Source organism: Tachysurus fulvidraco, chromosome 3, assembly GCF_022655615.1.
Source record: "Tachysurus fulvidraco isolate hzauxx_2018 chromosome 3, HZAU_PFXX_2.0, whole genome shotgun sequence".
Lineage (NCBI taxonomy): Eukaryota > Metazoa > Chordata > Actinopteri > Siluriformes > Bagridae > Tachysurus > Tachysurus fulvidraco.
Window position 1 is genome coordinate 10776048 of NC_062520.1, and position 18697 is coordinate 10794744.

At 37.4% G+C, this 18697-nt stretch overlaps 1 protein-coding gene across 2 annotated transcripts; it reads right to left on the reverse strand.

The window, feature by feature from the left end:
• Positions 1-68: 68 nt before the first annotated feature.
• Positions 69-18305, reverse strand: ttc21a (tetratricopeptide repeat domain 21A). Of its 2 annotated transcripts, XM_047811491.1 has the most exons (29): positions 18152-18305; positions 17918-18047; positions 17732-17842; positions 16579-16745; positions 15850-15972; positions 15611-15768; positions 15434-15518; positions 15032-15130; positions 13174-13366; positions 12919-13007; positions 11771-11965; positions 10174-10309; positions 9043-9200; positions 8565-8774; positions 8221-8459; positions 7737-7809; positions 7538-7648; positions 7268-7406; positions 6892-6992; positions 5843-6031; positions 5634-5744; positions 5264-5345; positions 4921-5071; positions 4409-4570; positions 3070-3271; positions 2230-2454; positions 1981-2101; positions 1754-1821; positions 69-444 (listed from the first exon to the last, which is right to left on the reverse strand). In XM_047811491.1, the coding sequence occupies exons 1-29, from the start codon at positions 18176-18178 to the stop codon at positions 367-369; spliced, it is 3933 nt and encodes a 1310-aa protein (XP_047667447.1). In that variant the 5' UTR covers positions 18179-18305; the 3' UTR covers positions 69-366. The 2 variants fall into 2 exon arrangements, with proteins under 2 accessions (XP_047667447.1, XP_047667448.1); XM_047811492.1 differs by lacking the exon at positions 15850-15972.
• Positions 18306-18697: the final 392 nt, after the last annotated feature.

The window sequence follows — 18697 nt, forward strand, 5'->3', positions numbered from 1 at the left end:
TATAGGTGAATCTCAATGAATTTGAATGTCGTGGAAAAGTTCATTTATTTCAGTAATTCAACTCAAATAATGAAACTTGTGTATCATATAAGTTCAGTACACACAGACTGATGTAGTTTAAGTCTTTGGTTCTTTTAATTGTGATGATTTCGGCTCACATTTAACAAAAACCCACCAATTTTACCCGTATATAAAAACATTGATGCTGTTCCACCATCGATTATATATTGATTAATATCTACAGGAAAGAGAAAATACGGTGCCAAGCATGTTCATCTAGTCTACTAGCTATGAAATCGGTTAGTGAAATGTTTAATAAATCGTCCTTGTATTGTACATGTGTTTAGGTTAAATATCTGTTTGAGCTTATGGTCTCAGAGAGAGCTGGGCCCGGTGTAGAATTTCAGTTTGGATCTGAGGATAATCGGGATGTTCCTTCAAAACCTGAGAAAACATAACACAGCCTTTACATGACTTCCTAACACATTAAACATCCTATAATCATTTCATCTACAGATTAGATTTCAGAACAGATTTTGTGAATGGCACAGTGGGTAATTCATTTCAATTCTATTCAATTGATTTCTAGAGCGCTTTTAACAATTCACAATGTCTCAAAGCAGGAGGATGCAGTCTCGACAGCACTGCACTCTGTGCTCACACAGCTGGACAACACATGTTTGTGGACTTTAGCTCAGCATTTAATACCGTCATACCATCAAAGTTAATCACCTTACTTGGGGATCTAGGCATCAACACCTCCCTATGTCACTGGATTATGGACTTTCTGACCAACAGACCCCAGATCTGTCAGGTCAGGCCACATCTGCTCTGCCACAATCACCCTTAACACAGGTGTAGGACAGGGCTGTGTGCTGAGCCCATTCCTCTATTTCCTCTTCATTCACGACTGCAGGCCTGTGCATGGATGTAATTCAAACTAATCCAAGTTTGTTGACGACACCACTGTGATTGGCCTCATCACCAAGGATGATGACATAGCCACAGGGAAGAGGAACAGTATCTCCCCGCATGGTGTGCTGTCAACAACATGCGCCTTATCACCAGCAAAACAAAGGAGCTCATCATGGATTTCACAAGAGAGAGGGAGGCCTAGCGCATATTATAGGGACTCTACTTCCAGCTATTGAGGACGGCCAAATTAAACACTGTCTGCGTCGTACTCACAGCATTCATAAAGATTCACCCTGCCCATAGATTTTGTCCCCCTTCCCTACGGTAGGTGATTCAGGAGCCTCCAGACAAAAACCTGTAGACTGAGGAACAGCTTTTTCCCTAGGGCCTTCACCTGTATATTTGTCAATGTAATATATAATATATTACACCGTGTATATTTCATGTCTATAGCACCCAACCTGTATATCTTGTACTGTATATCCACACCTATATATCCATAGCATATTTATCTGTATATTACCTTGTTCATATTGTAAATACTGTAATCGTACTGTATATACTGTACATCTTGCACTTACTGCTTATTGCACTTCTGGTTAGATGCTTGTACTTGTACATGTGTAATGACAATAAATTTGAATGTAATCGAATTTAAATAATCTAAATGTAAATGTATGGGTGGATAAGAAGCTTATAGAGATCTGAATTTGTTCCACATGTTAACCCAGAGCCTGTACATCTTTTCTTCTATGGTAACATGATGTCTGATATGACTAAGCAGTTGTATAGCATACAACTCTGCAGCTTCTATTTTATTTATTTAAGCTATACAAACCTGATGACAGACATCAATGGCCTGTGTGTAATTCCTGTACTTCAGATAATTGAAAGCGAGTCTGTATCCTGTGATAAGAGTAAAATCAGCTGTTAGTGATGTGATTAACAGAGGCAGATATTATACTCTTGTAATTGTCTAATATATTAATGAAGTAATAGTCTTGGCATGATATAAATAAAGATTTGATTAAGTGTGAAAGTTTTGTGCTACGATAAACTCCTTACCGATTGCAGGATCTATGCAGTAGCTGTGTTTCCAAGCCAGTTCGTATTGCTCAGCAGCGTCTTTGTATCTCTGATCATTCTCCATTAGGAAGCCTTTATACTCATATGCCTTGCTGCATGACTGAATAGTTGCATTGCATACAGTGGTGAATAAGAAAACATGATGTACTTTGAAAATTATGCAATAGTTGATAGAAAAAGGAACAAACACATGGAAGCTTTCCAGAATCAAATATTACTGCTTTGTACCTTATTGTGTCGAATACAATCATCCAGAAGCTTATCAGCATTCACATGTTTTCCTGATTTGATGTACATGTCAGCAAGAAGCAGGCAGCTTTTCTCAAAGTCCTCAGCAATGCCAGGGGTCCATTGCATCTTGCTGATCCTCTTTAGGAAGTTTCTTGCTTTGGGAGCCTGTTTAAGCAGCAGCAGTGCCTGTGCTACTATGACTATTGAGGTCTCCAACATCACCTACAGTCACAGAGAAAACTGATATAGCTCTTACTTTCGCATTTCAGCAGACTGGACTTTTACTGACTTCTCACAAGTATTTTATGTTGTGCTTAAATGTCGGTTCGATAATTGAGTCAGAAGACCAACAAATACCATGTATCAAGAAATGTATTCAATAGGGTACAAATTGTTGGTCTAACAGATGCTATCAAATGGCTTTTCTTCTCACAACCAAAGCCCTTAGTGAATAATTAATTAATTAATGTTCCATATGGGATGTGGTAGCCTAGTGTTTAAGGTATTGGACTGCCAATGGGAAGGTTGTGAGTTTGAATCCCAGGTCTGCCAAGCTGCCACTGCCGGGCCCCTGAGCAAAGCCCTTAACCCTAAATTGTTCAGTTGCATAAAAAGGAGATAAAAATGCCATAAATGTAATATAATGCTTTATAATAACATTGTAATACATTTCTCTGATAATATTACATTAGAATTTGTAGTAGGGAATTGTTTGTTTTCACTGATATATTTATGTAAACATGTCAATTCTGCCAAAATTAATACATAAATTAAAAATTAAAAATGAAAAAGCAGAAGAAAAAAAACAACAAAGAAAACAACACCCCACTACTCTACCTTCTTTTCTATCATGTCAGAAAGGACATGCACAGCACTCTCTATTTGTTTCGGCTCCTTGCTGTAGATCAGACAGAGGTTGTAAAGGATAGTGGCCTTGTCCTGGCTGGATCTGGAACGAGGCTGAAATTCTCTCAGCAGATTCTGGGCTATGTTCCTTCCCATTAACTTTTCATCATCAAGAACATGGGACACAGTGGAACTGGGAAATTAATATCAATATAATTATAAAAAATAGAGATAAACTTTAAGCTTGATTATGTTATAGAATTAAACCTTATTTAAACTGCAAGGAAATAGTTCTGAATATCAGTATATTATAACAATCAATATTTTATCATACATGCTTAAATGACCATAAATAAGCTAAAATATCAGTGATCACATCTCAACCTATAAAGGCATCTTCAGAAATTTGTAGTGCACATTTATATCAGGTTTGGTTCATATTCATAACAGCTCTTTGCATATAACCTGTCCACCTCCTTAGAAGTGATTGATGAAGCAACCACAGCACCTTGTTAAAAATCTCATAATGCTTAGAATAATTATTACCACTCATGAATTTTTACATCAAAGTTAGAAAAATTGGCAAAAAAAAAAAAAAAAATCCAAGTACTAGGTAGATTTCACTTATTTAAAATGATCACAACTTTGTGTGGGTGGGGCTTAATGGTATTGTATAGTTTGAACAACAGAATTAAGCAAACAAATATATGTCACTGTGCACATTATTTTTCAAGAGATGATGTTTGCTTGGATTCGTGTGCAGAAGCACAAATAGCACCCCCTAGTAGCCAGATGCATCTAGTAGTAGTGGGTCCATTCTCAAACCTACAACTGATCAGTGGTAATCCCTGTCGAAAGCTTGCTGAAAGCGGACTGGACACTTCCTTTTTATGTTTGGGTTTGGCAACAAATTTAAGACTAGTTTGCAAAGGTGGACAAGGAACAAACAGAAATAGACCAAACCATTAAACCCTGTGCTATAGCACCACCATTTCAGGCACATCTCATGTGTTTAATTTGTGGGAGGGAGTACAAACTATTGACCAATTGTCATGTCTCTGGTGGTTTGATACGCACAAAAATTAAGAGGAATTAGAAGAGGAAGTAAACCCTAGCAATTGCAACAGGGTTACAACACCTTCAGTGCTTTGACCAGGTCTCAAGGACCTTCCAGCACCTTTGGTACGTGAAACCCAAATATAAATATATAAATAAATAAATTAATAAATTCATTCATTCATTAATTTTAGTGCTTGATGCAGATTGTGAACTTTAAAGCAGTCCCTGAAAGAGGCTTTTGTAGTGCAATTCTACTAAATTAGCACTGTACCTTGAGCCTTCCTCTGAGTTTTCAAACACCTCTCCTCCAAATGTCTTCTTGTCTGGGTTAAGACAGATGTGCACCATCAGCTCGAGTGCATCTTCTCCCCATTCTGCATCCCTTCTAGCCTGGTTCAGGTGCCGTATTGCCTCCTGTACACGGTATGCATGCCTAATGCAGACAGATAATGCTTCAAATATGCCATCTGTTTAACTGAGCTGAATGAGCTATGAAAATAATGTCACTGTAAAATTAATTTGTATAACAGTATTATCAATGTTTAGGCATTTTTATTAAGTATGTGACCGTGAAACATCATAAAACAATATACTTGCTCTTTCATTGTCAAACACATTTTTTATGAAAAAAAAATCAAGACAACTGAATACTAAAAAAAAAATAAAAAATAATCATGTTAGGTTCAACTTAAATAAAACTAATGCTTGAGAAATGCATGGATTGACTATACTCTTGTTCCTTTAAAATAGTGGAACTCACAATGAAGGCAGCTTGATACTGACCAGTAGTAAAGGCCTTTGCAGTAGTTGTAACCTGGTTCTATAACTAAAGTTGTAGAGTGAGCTTCACAAATCTCAAAGAAGGACAGCACTTCATCCAGTCTCCCTACCCAGCGTAGCATGTGAAGAAATTTCACCAGTGCATGGAAGTTGTCTGATTCAAACAAAACAAAAAGCTGTATGAAATTTGGTGTTACATTGTACAGTACGGCCAAAAGTTGTGATCTGACCGTCATCGGGCAACATTTTGGAGAAGTGACATAGGCATGCGATGATCAGTTGTTTACAAACCTTTAGCAATGTAGTGTAAGTTAGTTTCCCCATGTATTTTTTTCAAAATTATTACCTGAATGTTTGTACAGGATATCTGTGTACAGCTTGAGAGCTTCTTCTTTTTGGTTTCTCTGGAACATCACATCAGCTAAGAGCTAAATTCATGTCAAATACACAGAAATATAGACATGATTGAGACACTGGAATGGTGCAAACACATTTACTGCCCAACCTATTCATGATGGTGATTTGGGGGAAAAAAACATTAGATATCACTAGGCCTAAAAGAGAAATTGGGTTTTCTTCCTATAAAGTTGGCTTTGCCAATTCTAAATAGATTTTAACAGATTGACCTGCAGCAATCCTGTTTCCATCCAAACCCTCTTGTATCAATATGAAAAAAAGACTTAAACAGCAGATGTACACACAAATATAGACATTACCATAGTGGTGCTAGTATGATTCTCGTTGAGTTTCAATATCTTAAGACAACAGTCTTCACAATAATCAAGTTGGTGGTGTTCATAGTACATCTGAGCAACCTGTAGATGAATCTGCAGAAGAAAAAATATATATATTTATTACCAAGTAGACTCTCTGTTAGTACTTTGACCTAATGCTGTATCTTGATGTGGACTGGACACTACATGACCTCTATGTCGTCCGGAAAGTAGCTCAGAGCATCTGAATAACACTGCTTTGCTTTCTCTAGATCAGATTTCCTACGATACTCTTGGGCCTGTTCACAAAAAATAGCTGCTGCCACTTTCTTCTGCTCATCTTTGGTCTCAGGTTGCTCAAGTGGCAAACGTCTCATAATCTTCTGCTGGACTTCAGAGATCTATATTACAAGTAGAAACATGTAGAGTAGAAACAAGTAGAGTTCATAAAATAGGTGCAAAAGCATAGTGTCTCAAATTAAAGTATAGAACGAGTGAATGGATAAAAGATTTAATTTAAAAGGTACCACAACTATTTCTTCATAGTGATCTGACAAAATATTACAAAACAAACATCATCAGGTATCGGTAATGGGCATGGATGGAAAAATACAGATAGATTAGATATTAGCATACTGTCTGCTTCAATTGTTATTATAATGTTGTGACAAGTGACTCACAGTGTCAGTGATATGTGCTGTACCAAGAACACTACTGTATATGGCCAAACATATGCAGTCTGAACAACCTGACCATGAACTTGCTGGATTTCCACTAGATCTATCTATTGGCCCAAAAGAACATTAGTGAAGTCAAGGCACTGATTTCCAGTGGAGTCGTCTTAGCATGCAGGCAGAGATTCCAATTCATCTCAGAGGTATTCAGTTGGGTTCAGATCAGGGTTACAAGAACATTTACGGCATTTAGCAGATGCCCTTATCCAAACCGACTTACATTTATCTTATTTATACATCTACGCAATTAAGGGTTAAGGGCCTTGCTCGGGGGTCCAGGGATTGGAACTTACAACCTTCTGATCAGTAGTCCATCATCTTAACCACTGAGCTCTTTTCCAAGTATTCCTGGACCCATTGTCATGGTGGAACATATCTGGGCCCTTCTCAGTAAAGGGAAATGCTACGGTATATAAAGACAATCTATAAACATACACTATGTCACACTTGATAGCAACAGTCTGGGTTTGATGCCCACATATTGGTGTGATGAATGTGTGTCCACATACTACTGAATATTCACTGACCTGTTGTAACTTCTCTAGACATAGCTCATTCCTGGTCTGCAGAATTTTCACAAGCATTCTTGAAAATTTTACATCATTTATCATAGTGTTCAGATCAGTGCCTGAAGAAACAAAAAATATATAACTGTTTTTTGCACTTGTCTTGGAGAATTTTAAATGCGTTATAAATGCACTTTATTAGTATAGTATCTCTGTGTAACATCTATATTTACAAGCACGTAGCAATGTAGTTCCACTAAACCATCATACAGTACACTTAGAAAGCAATGCTATTCTGACAAAACACAAGTAGATAAATGGGAATAAACAAATTAATAAAAAGTACAAAGTAATGTACTGTACTAAACAAAATATATAATACATAAAAAGGCATTACTGGCTTCGTGATCCAAGGCCTTCTGTACGATTTTCTCGGCTCTTTTAGACTGCTTGAGTTTAAGCAGAAGCTCAGCCAGCTCTAAACACACAGAATTCTTTATGCTAGAGTTTAGGGCAGTTTCATAGTAGTTAATAGCCTGAAAGAACAGCAGTCAAATCGGATCACATATAACAAATAAGTTGAGCATTCAGTGCATAAAAGCCAGACACAAAATGCATTAACTAAAAAGAGAGAGAGAATACAAAACAAAATCCCAAGGTCATTCACCTTATCGTACTGGTGTGTCCTCACCAGGGCTTGGCCTATTTTTTTGGCAAGGCTTGCATCATCGGGTGCCATTTTTACTGCTTCTTGATAGGCCTCAATAGCTTTTTCTGGCTATGAGATAAACACTGTTTGATTATTTCATGGCTATAAAAACAATGATTAACATAAAATACCTACATATTTATAAATCCACATGTACCTCTTGTATCTTCATAAAGGCATCACCAAGCAAAACACTAGAGTGAGGTCCTGGTAGCTGTTCGCTGATTTCTCTGAAACATTTATAAACTTCTTACATTATTGAAAATGAGTTAGAACAACCATCAAATTTTCATAGTTATGACATTGCTGTTTACTGGACAGTGGTAGCTTTATATGGGTTGCGATTAAGCAGTAATATCCCCAAGTACTGTAAGATTCTTTATTAGTGAGCAGAAGATTGTGAGGCTTTAACTGCTCAGGTATAGTCATAAATTGGATCTGGCCGCATATATATAAACATTTCAGATAGAAGTCCCACCCAAATGAATAAATGTAATGCTACTGTCTGCATATGTACATTCACTGCAGACTCAGCAATCCAACAAATCCCCTTGAACCATGGACAATCATTTCTATAGTTATATATACAGGCACTATGGTGTTTAAGGTTATTATAAAACTTAAAAAAAATTTGCGTTCACCTGTAGCATGCTATGTAGAGCCTCTTATTTCCCAGCCTTTCGAGGTAAATGCAGGCCATCTTTTCCTTGGCATGTAAGTAGATGGGCTCACCTGGCATTATATTTTCTAGTGCTTTTAGAGCTGCGTCAATATTGTCTTTAGCTAAGGCCAAGTCTACATTAGCCACCATAACCCTCACTTCTTCAGGGGTGTCCTTAAACTGCCACATTGCGTCCTGTATGACTTTTGTAGCCTCATGCTTTAAAAAAAGGAAAAAGTATCATATATGTTTCATGTACTGTGCATATGAAGATCGTATCCAAAGCAAATCCATACCAAAAATGCTTCACATTAAAGCTTATACCTGCTCTCCATTTAGTCGGAGGGCATCTGCTAGCTCCAGGAACAGAGAAACTCGCTCACTGCGAGAGATCATGTTTTCTTGTCCCTTAATGATCTTTTTGACCCCTGGCATGCTTATCACCATGTGGAGACACTGGATAGCTTCAGACAGCTTCCCAGAACTCTTCAGAGCTCTGGCTTTGAGTAAATTATATTGTGGCTTCTGTCTTAACTGAAAACAAACACACACACACACACACACACACACACACACACACACACACACACACACACACACACACACACACACACACACACAATCCAGGCTTTACCAAGTTTTGCTGTTGTCCTGGTTAATGCAAGATGCAACTACTCTAATATACTGTAATTATTATGCAGTAACTACGCACCGTATTGCAATGTTTATGATAGTGTAGGTACATTTTGAAAAGCCCAATAAAGTGAAAAGAATTCAGAATTCATTGAAATTTCTGACTCACTTCAAAGTTGTGGCTGACTCCAGACTCCAAACTGCTAAGGCACTTGTTGTAATCTGCTGCGTGAAGGTGAAGTTTGGCCTGCAGTAAGTGGATCTCAGGCATGGAGGGATCTTTCTCCATGCAGAGGTTCAGAAAGTGCTGAGCAGCTGCTTGATCACCTTCAAATACAATGTTAAGTTATTCAAAAATCTTCCTTCCACTTACATGTAATGTAGAAAGCATAACAGGGAATGTGTTGTTTTGGAAAATAATCCCTGGCAGGTTGGTATGATGGATTGGCGGTTGATTATTTTCCAACATCAGCAAGTCCTTAAGTGTTCAGATATTTAGCCAACTATTATAATGTATTACAGTGAATAATAAATTGGTAAAAGAATTTATTACAGAACAACACATACCTTAAATATTAATATACCTTAAATATTTTTATAGTTACATTAAATGCTGTAGATGTTTGTTTTGTGCTATAGCAGCTGTAAAGAGTTCTGCCTTCACCAACCTATATAAAAGAAGCAACTTTTAATTTTATATGAATCTAGAAAGCACAAAATCCTAGTACTGCAATGAAATCTGCGAAGTGTTAAAACCTGATATTGCGTCCATCTATTTGTTATTAGTCTTGGATTATGTTGTGTAAGAAAAGTATAATATACTAAACATTTATGAACAACAATATATTAAAACAAGAAATCTACACACCTTTAGCCACTATATAGTCAATCTTAAATTCATTCATTCATTCATTCATTTTCTACCGCTAATCCAAACTTCTTGGGTCACGGGGAGCCTGTGCCTATCTCAGGCATCATCGGGCATCATGGCAAGATACTGTACACCCTGGATGGAGTGCCAACCCATCGCAGGGCACACACACAATCTCGTTCATCCAGAGATGCCAATCAACCTACCATGCATGTCTTTGGACCGGGGGAGGAAACCAGAGTACCCGGAGGAAACCCCTGAGGCACGGGGAGAACATGCAAACTCCACACACACAAGGCGGAGGCAAACCCCGACCCTGGAGGTGTGAGGCAAACGCGCTAACCACTAAGCCACTGTGCCCTATAGTCAATCACTGTAATTTAATTCACTTGAGCCAGATTGCAGGGTGTTTTAATTATCACCACATACCTGTAAGGAATTTAACATATGCCATGTAATAGCAGCTGGACGACACACGAGGAGCAGCTTTAATTACAGCCTCAAGAATCATACAGGCATGCTTCAATCCAAAGGGATAGGGCTGACCAGCATCATAAGGCATATCCTACAGACAGGGAAAAAGTGTTTGGTTACAAAGATCAAGGATTACCAAGCCTCAGTGTGATTAAATATAGCCTTGACTACAAACCAGAGACAACCCAAGGTTTATTAAGTCAATATTATTAACCAAATGAGGTCAGTGAAAGAAAGAAGGGAAATCTACCACCAATTGTAAGGTATTTTAGGCTTTTAAAAAGTAGTGCACAAAAATGACTGAGCAATAGCTTCACAAACCTGCTAGTTAGTATGAACCTACTCTGCTTTACCTCTCACAATAGATTAGTGGCCTAATCAACACCAGGCATTTTACACATCCAACAATCCAACAATCCAACACAAACTACAAACATACAACTGACTAGGCTAGACAACGCACACGGCATTAATCCTATGGCAACAGTACCATAGAAACACATAGGGGAAATACAAAAATACAAGACACACAAACCTTGTTTTGAAATTGTCACCCTAATATTGCTGTGGATGTTATTTAATGTATTCAAATAACATCAAAAGGCACTCAACCAATAACTAACTAAAGTAAAATGCAAGAAAAGAGATGAATTAACTTTAATTAAATTAAGTTCATTCAAATAAAACTCTCAGTTGTTCCCCTGTGGCTACATGCATGTGACTTTCCCTAACTCTCTCTTGTAGAAATAGAACATATTCACATTTTTTTCCCCATGAGGTCTTTATGCCGCGCCATCCACAAAGGTACCACACCATTCATTCTAGTATCTGCCTTTTACTGTTACACTATTTTAAGTCTGAGCACAAACTCCTAAAAAGTTATGCATCAAAGTCTATGATCATTTAAGGATGAATAAGTTAATTCAATTCAATTCAATTCAAGTTTATTTGTGTAGCGCTTTTCCCAATGTCTCAAAGCAGCTTTACAGAACATAAATATAGAACAGAAGGTAAACATAAGGAAAAATATAGAGAATTAATATAGTAAAAAATTCAAGATATATATAGTGCACAGTGTGTATGTATGTATGTATGTATGTATGTATGCATGCATGTATATATGTATGTATGTATGTATGTATGTATGTATATGCATTTATGCCCAATGAGTAAGTCTGAGGTGACTCAGGCAGCAGTGGCAAGGAAAAACTCCCTTAAATTGTTATGAAGAAACCTTAAGTTACTGTAAGTAAATTCATTGTGTTATCGTTATTTCAGTTCTTACAGTTTATATTTTCTGAGTTTTTATCTTTAGGTATAAAGTCTGATATCCATTGGGAAAATAATTTTACTTCTGACCACAATAACACAATGGGCTTTTCGGGAAAGAAGATATAATCACCTTATGCAAATTCAACAATATCCTATGTTTAAAAATAATAAAGATTAAGAGGTTTGGAATGTTGGTTATTAACTTGTTCATTTCATAAACAATAAGCTGCACAAATATCTAAAAAGACTCATCACTTAGCAAGAAGAGGCTAATAAGTACCTGACTGCTGGCAAGATGCATGCTGACAACCTGAAGGAGAAAGGTAAGGTTGAGCCTCTGTAGGTAGTCTACACCATGCGGTAGTCCTCGAAGAGTCTGAAAATGGAGCTCTGTGGCGTCCTTCAGCAGGGCCACCACATTCTCCTGAGCTGCTCCTTTCTTTGTAGCAAGTATAGCTTGCAAAAATATGATTTCCTGCCAGATGAAGACTTCCATGGTTACCAAATACTGTTTATCAAGATATATATAGTGCACCAAATACTGTAAAGCTTAGACAAAAATTTATTAAGAGTAACTCCTCCTAGGGCTTTCGAGCCACATGTACCAAATTCGTATATGTTGTAGACCCTGGTCTGTAGTTTGTTGCTTTTACATTTCTAATCGATCCGAGTACCAGTACTTCAGGTACCTTTTTTTACATAGACTCCCATTAGAAACTTTGGAGGTTTATAACTCGGAAAGCTTTCGGTATATAAAGACAAACTCGGCCAGCTCCTTTAGGGTGATACTCAAACAAAGTTTTAAAGTAGTGTATCGACTGGCCTTTCGGTTGTGCCGCAGCCGCCCTCCCAAAATACGCAAAATCAAAAAACTTTTTACAACATGGACATGTGACATATCAAAACCCTCAGGACAATGAGGGTAATTGCGTCACAGGTATTCGGATCATGTCACATGCTCATGTCCACTCACCTCCAAACGTATTGGCACCCTAGCGGTCCAATAGCTTTCACAAGCTTTCTGTCCACCTGCTTCAAAAAGTCACACATACCCATATGTCCAGTCGCTTCCAAAAAGCACCGGCCTTTGCAAATACTTGCACCGCCAAAGCCAACATCAAAGTTTGTCGTGATGAACTTTACAAATCTAGTTATATTTCGCTTTTAACACTGGACATAAAGCAGCTTTACAGAATGTCTGGATATAAAATTTTAATTTATCCCTAACGGACAAGGTAAACTGAGGTGATGAGGAAGAAACATTAAGACCAACCAGACTCAAAAAGGAACCCATTCTCATTTGGCTAACACTGGAGAGTGTGATTTATAAATAATAAAATGGCTTAAATAATTAAAAAGTGGCTTATAGAGTTGTTTGTAATAAGCTGGAAGTAACAGATGTTCTGTGCTGGAATAACATAGACATACTGCTGAGCGTCCTAGTGATGCATGGAAGAACTCCAGCTGCTCTGCTGCTTTCTCCACCTGCCCATCCATCAGCTCACACCTGATCATCCCTTAACATGTTTAACACACACACACACACACACACACACACACACACACACACACACACACACACACACACACACACACACACACACACACACACAAGGAAAAAACCCAATATTACATTGATATGGCGCATTTTAAAGCAAAGACATTCTCATCTAGTTTCTATACCTGATATAGCTTCCACACTGTCGGTGTCTACATTCAGAACCTTGGTGTAGAATTTGTGGGCCTCTTTGTACTTATGCTGGAGAGTGAGGAGGTAACCAAGCTCAGAAATGATTGCAGAATCCTCTGGTGATCTTGACACACATCTCTGCAAAAACGATGTCAGTATCTGCACAACATTTCTATTATGTCCACACTGTTGGAAAAGAAATAAAAACAGCCACCTTTTTTAAAACCACTTTGGGAGAAACATCATTGTTAATGATATAAATATAGAATAGCTTCTAGAATTAAATTTAGCGTCATGTATTATATGTTCTATGATTAAAGACTGTGCAAGGAAAAAGGTGTGTACAGAGAATGAATAGGGAATAGGAGGTCATGTCAGTTATACATGGGTAGCAACAGTTACTTATTGATGTGCAGTGATGTGTTAAATAAATGAATTCATTCATTCATTCCTTCATTCAGAATAAATTAATCTGAGGCAAACACACAGTGTCTTTAAATTTTAATATGTAACAGAATATATTGCAATAAAAATAGAGAACTATAGTGGCAGTGTTCAAGCCCCAGCACTGCCAAGCTCCCACTGTTGGGAAATTAAGCAAGGCCCTGTATCATAGCAGCCCCTGTGCCTCGAACCCCAACCTCCTCAGCTGGGATATGCAAAGAAAAGATAAGGTATACAGTACTGTGCAAATGTTTTAGGCAGGTGTGAAAAAATGCTGTAAACAAAGAATGCTTTCAGAAATATAAATAACGAGTGTTTATTTCTGTCAATTTACAAAATGCAAAGTGAGCAAACAAAAGAAAAATCTAAATCAAGTCAATATTTGGTGTTACTACAGTACCTTTTACCTTCAAATCAGTATGAAGTGTTGGCACGGCCCCCACAGAGCCCTGATCTCAACATCATCGAGTGTGTCTGGGATTACATGAAGAGACAGAAGGATGTGAGAAAGCTGGCATCCACAGAAGATCTGTGGTTAGTTCTCCAAGATGTTTGGAGCGACCTACCAGCCGAGTTCCTTCAAAAACAGTGTGCAAGTGTACCTAGAAGAATTGCTGCTGTTTTGTAGGCAAAGGCTGGTCACACCAAATACTGATTTGATTTAAATTTCTCTTTTTTCACTGCATTTTGTTCATGTATGAAAATAAATGTTCAACACTTCCATTTTTGAAAGCATTCTTTGTTTACAGCAAATTTTCACTGTATATATGCTGATAAAAAAGGATAAACTGAAAAGTTCACAAGCCAAAAGTGATATTCCAAGCACAGACCTGTTTGATTTTACTGCTATTTAGCATTAAAGAATATCTGAGTATCAAGATTCATACAAGGTTTATAGCAACTTTAATACCAAAGTGCTCCAAATTTACAAGATAATGTTTCATTTAGCAGCAAAATGATCATCTAGAGCACCACAGTAAACACAAAGTTATTTTAGTCCAAAAAGTAGAATGTTTTTTAACAGTCCCTTCAGCTCATACTGTACAGTTTTAAGGATGGCTTGCTGGAGACAAGCCGGGAGATAAAAGAAGTAAAAATAGCTGCATTACAGATACAATAAAACATCCCCTAGGACAATACCCCAAAGTCTATATCTTTCAGTCACAGAGTTCAATTTGCAAATAAAATTAAGTAATAAGCAATAAAAATATTTTAAAAAGTAATAAAGTTAAGAAGAATTAAATGACAAAAGTAACCCATTTTACTGTAGTAGAGAACAGAGCCAAAAGCACAAAAAAGAAATATCCCATTGCTCAATAAATCACTTTGAATTTTTAATATTCTCCTTTAATTAAGCAATATATATGCATACTCTAATCCGTTTGATAAATGAAGCAGATGTCTCACCAGTCTGCTAATGGGCATGGTGACCTCCACATGAAGACTGGGAGTGCTGGGCTCTGTGATCTCAACTGCATTCAGAAGTAGCTGAAGATATTCTTTAACCTGCAGCACATAAATGTTATAATCCAATGCTGATGTTGTTTAGGAACAACCAAATCTGGCTAAAACATAACTAAAATGATATAGCTTTAACCATTAAACTAACTACTAACTCTTAAACTATAAACAGGCATCTAGACAGTTTTTAAAATAATATTTGCTACCCGTGTTATTCCCTGACATGCTTTTATTCCTTTAAGCCTTATTTTTTTTACCCCTAAAGTTCCACCCAAGTTATTTAGTCATCCTGCTGCTCCAAATTATTACAGAAAAACACATGTTCTTCATGAACACCTACATAATTACCTTCTCCATGTCACCATCCTTCGCTGCAAAGATTATGCTTAACATCTGAAGTGCTTTTATGTTATGTGGGTCTAGCTCTAGGATCCTGTAAATCAGATCAATAGAAAATCTGACTGAATCGCGTGAAATCTTCACGACTTTTTATAATAAATTAATCCAAATTGGTATCAGGCCTACCTTTCAGCCACTTCAGTTGTGTGTTCCCAGTTATGAAGAGACATAAATATGTTCATCTTGAGAACCAGAGCTGGAATAAAGTCAGGATATGAAGCTATGATCTGATTGATGATATTTAGAGCACAGGACTCCTTCTGTCTCGCCATGAAAAACTCAATCTGTGAACATAGAGAAAATTCAAATCCAGCTAATATATTTATAGGTTTATATTCTTGTCTAAGTTACAATGAATGATGTACCTTTCCCATCAGTCCAAATACACTTTCAGAGTCAGAAATGCCACTGTTGAAATATTGAGTAGCCTGAGATCGTTCAGCATCATTCTCTGAGGTCAGGACAATCCAGAACTTAAGAATATGCCCCTATTAACATATACATTATGTCTCTGTTAATAGTTAAAATGTATCAACCATATTTTAGAATATATGGCAACTGTTAACAGAAAATGTAGTAAGCACATCATAAACAACACCGTCACCAAACAGGAAGCCAAAGTTGGCTGGACAAAGAAGTCTCACATACATTACAGTTAAGTGTTGATGTCCCCCATATAAGGAAACCTTTGTTACACAATGTCTTATAATACAGCAATTTGCTAACAATTTCAATGTTTGACTGAAGGCCACCGTGATTTTCAGCAGACTACTTAATGGAAAAATAAGTGTCTTGTCACGTTACAAAGAAAAGTACAAGTACAAAAAGTCCTGAAAAATTATGACTCCTTCCATAGGTGTTATCTAAACATTACCTTACAAAAAAGAATGAGCCTTATATTATATAGCTCATCCACTATACAATATTGTCATTAAAAAAAGTTAATGAAAACTTTCTGACCAATCAGATTAGATAATTCACCAGTGCTGTATAACAAGATTGCATTAAAATGTTATACTACATATTATACAGAATTGCAGCTCCCAGTTTAGCCTCGAATTTAACATTCACTATTTATATTCAACCACACAAACCTCTGAAGATCCACTGGATAATTTGAGCATCTTGTCTATGTACTCTCTGGCTTTCTTATTTCTCCCCAGAATCCAGTAAAGTAGTGCCACATAGTACAGAGCCTTTTCTCCAGCTGTTCTCCTGGCTGTCTTTAAACAGGACTCCAGCTCAGACACCTCCTCTCCATCTCACACACACACACACACACACACACACAGAAAGAGAGAGAGAGAGGGAGAGAGAGAGAGAGAGAGAGAGAGAGGAATTTATATTACAATTTTATCCAAAAAGTATCTATACACTGATTATTTTTATTTTTATAGGATCTCTCATATCACTATTTTTTCTATTTGGTGAAACAGCTAGCAAGAAGATAAAAGTTTTAGGAGAATGAACTATAAAGAAAATAAATGAGAAGTTGCTATTATGAGGATACGGATTTGGGCCTTCAAAGATCGGGATCCGTTGTAATGAACAGCAACTCTGTAAGAAATTGAGGGGTAACACTGCAATGTTCTTTACAGCCTGATGAGTCTGACAGCTCAGACCTCAGTACACTAAAATTAAAATATATAAACCAGGGTTTCTACAGCTTTTAAACTAAAGTAAGGGTTGACGTCAAGTGAGGGTGTGAAGTTTCAGCAAAGCATTTTAGCAAGCAAACTACTATGGGGTTCAAAGGAGAGGAAAGATGATCTCAGGACTGCAGATAACTCAGGAGGGTCTAAAGTGCAAGAAATATATAAAGAAGAGAAAAAAGTGACTGTGTCAAAAGCTGCACTAATATGTAGAAACCTAAAATAATGAAAATTATTTTATTCCCATTTCAACAAAGGGAAGTGAAGGAGAAAGGGAAGGGGAAGGGAAGGAAAAGAGGAATGGAGGGGAAGGAGGAAGGGAAGGAAAGGAAAGGAAAGGAAAGGGGGAAGGGAGGTGAAGGGAGGTGAAGGGAGAAGGGGAAGGGAAGGGAAGGGAAGAAAAGCCTATTCCATAGAAAGGTTGTACACTGAATGGGCAGAAGAAAGGTTTGGGCTTTTAACATAAAAACCGAGAGAAGGTAAGTCAGTGTAAATGGAGCGATCAGGGAAAAAAAAGTAGAGGATAAATCATAGTTAACAATATACACCGCGAGGCATTTGTGGATCATGAATGACTATATGGTTGTTGGCTCACCGGTGGTCGCTCTTTGCTTGTGTGCCCACAGCAGGGCCATCACTGAGCACAGGGAGACCTGAGGCTTGTCTCTCAGACTGTTCAGCTCTCTTACAGCCTCCTGAAAGCGTCCTTATACACACAACAGGTTAATAATCAACACATTATACATACAATTTCAATATTATAACCCTGATCTTATTTTACCTTCATTTAAAGCCGCAAACCCTTTGAAGAACAGGAGCACAGGGTCGTTTGGGTAAAGTTTCAGAAAGGTCAGAGCTGTGTTTATCACCTGCCTGTAGAATCGCTCCCTCAGCAGGTATATAAGAGAGGCCTGAAGCACAAAGACACCCATCACGATTTAAACTGATCTTTAAATGTACTCACTATAAATAAAAATCTGATTCGAGCTAAAAATAAATAACTGCTTCGACTTACTAAGCAGGTCGGGTCGGATTCTGACATTGTTTCAAAGGTTTTGAGCAAAATCTGAGATTGAATAAAATATCCGAGCAAGAGAACGACAGTGGTTTGTTTTTAGTTGCTAGGCAACACCCAGTAAACAGATGCAACACCCAGACCAACTAATCGAACACTGACTGAAATGCTGAGATTTATCTTCGACTCTAAAGGCTGAAGAACTAGACTGTTTAAATAAATACTGTTGTAATAGCCACTTGATTTACTGTACTGCATATCCATAATACCCAATACTCCACCTTACAGCACTGTGCAGAAGTCTTAGGCATCTTGTGTTTTGTACAACACTTATAGTTAATTTATCACTTTCTTGTACACTTTCCTGCTCTTTAAAGTTTATTTTTAAGATAGAAAAAGCTTTCATTTTCTTGTTTATAAAAGTATTTTATTACCAAATTTTCCCACATTTGCCCAGTCTCTCTGTCTGTCTGCCCCTCTCTCTTTCTCTGTCTGTCTGTCCCCTCTCTGTCTGCCTCTCTCTCTCAATCTCTCTCTGTGTGTGTC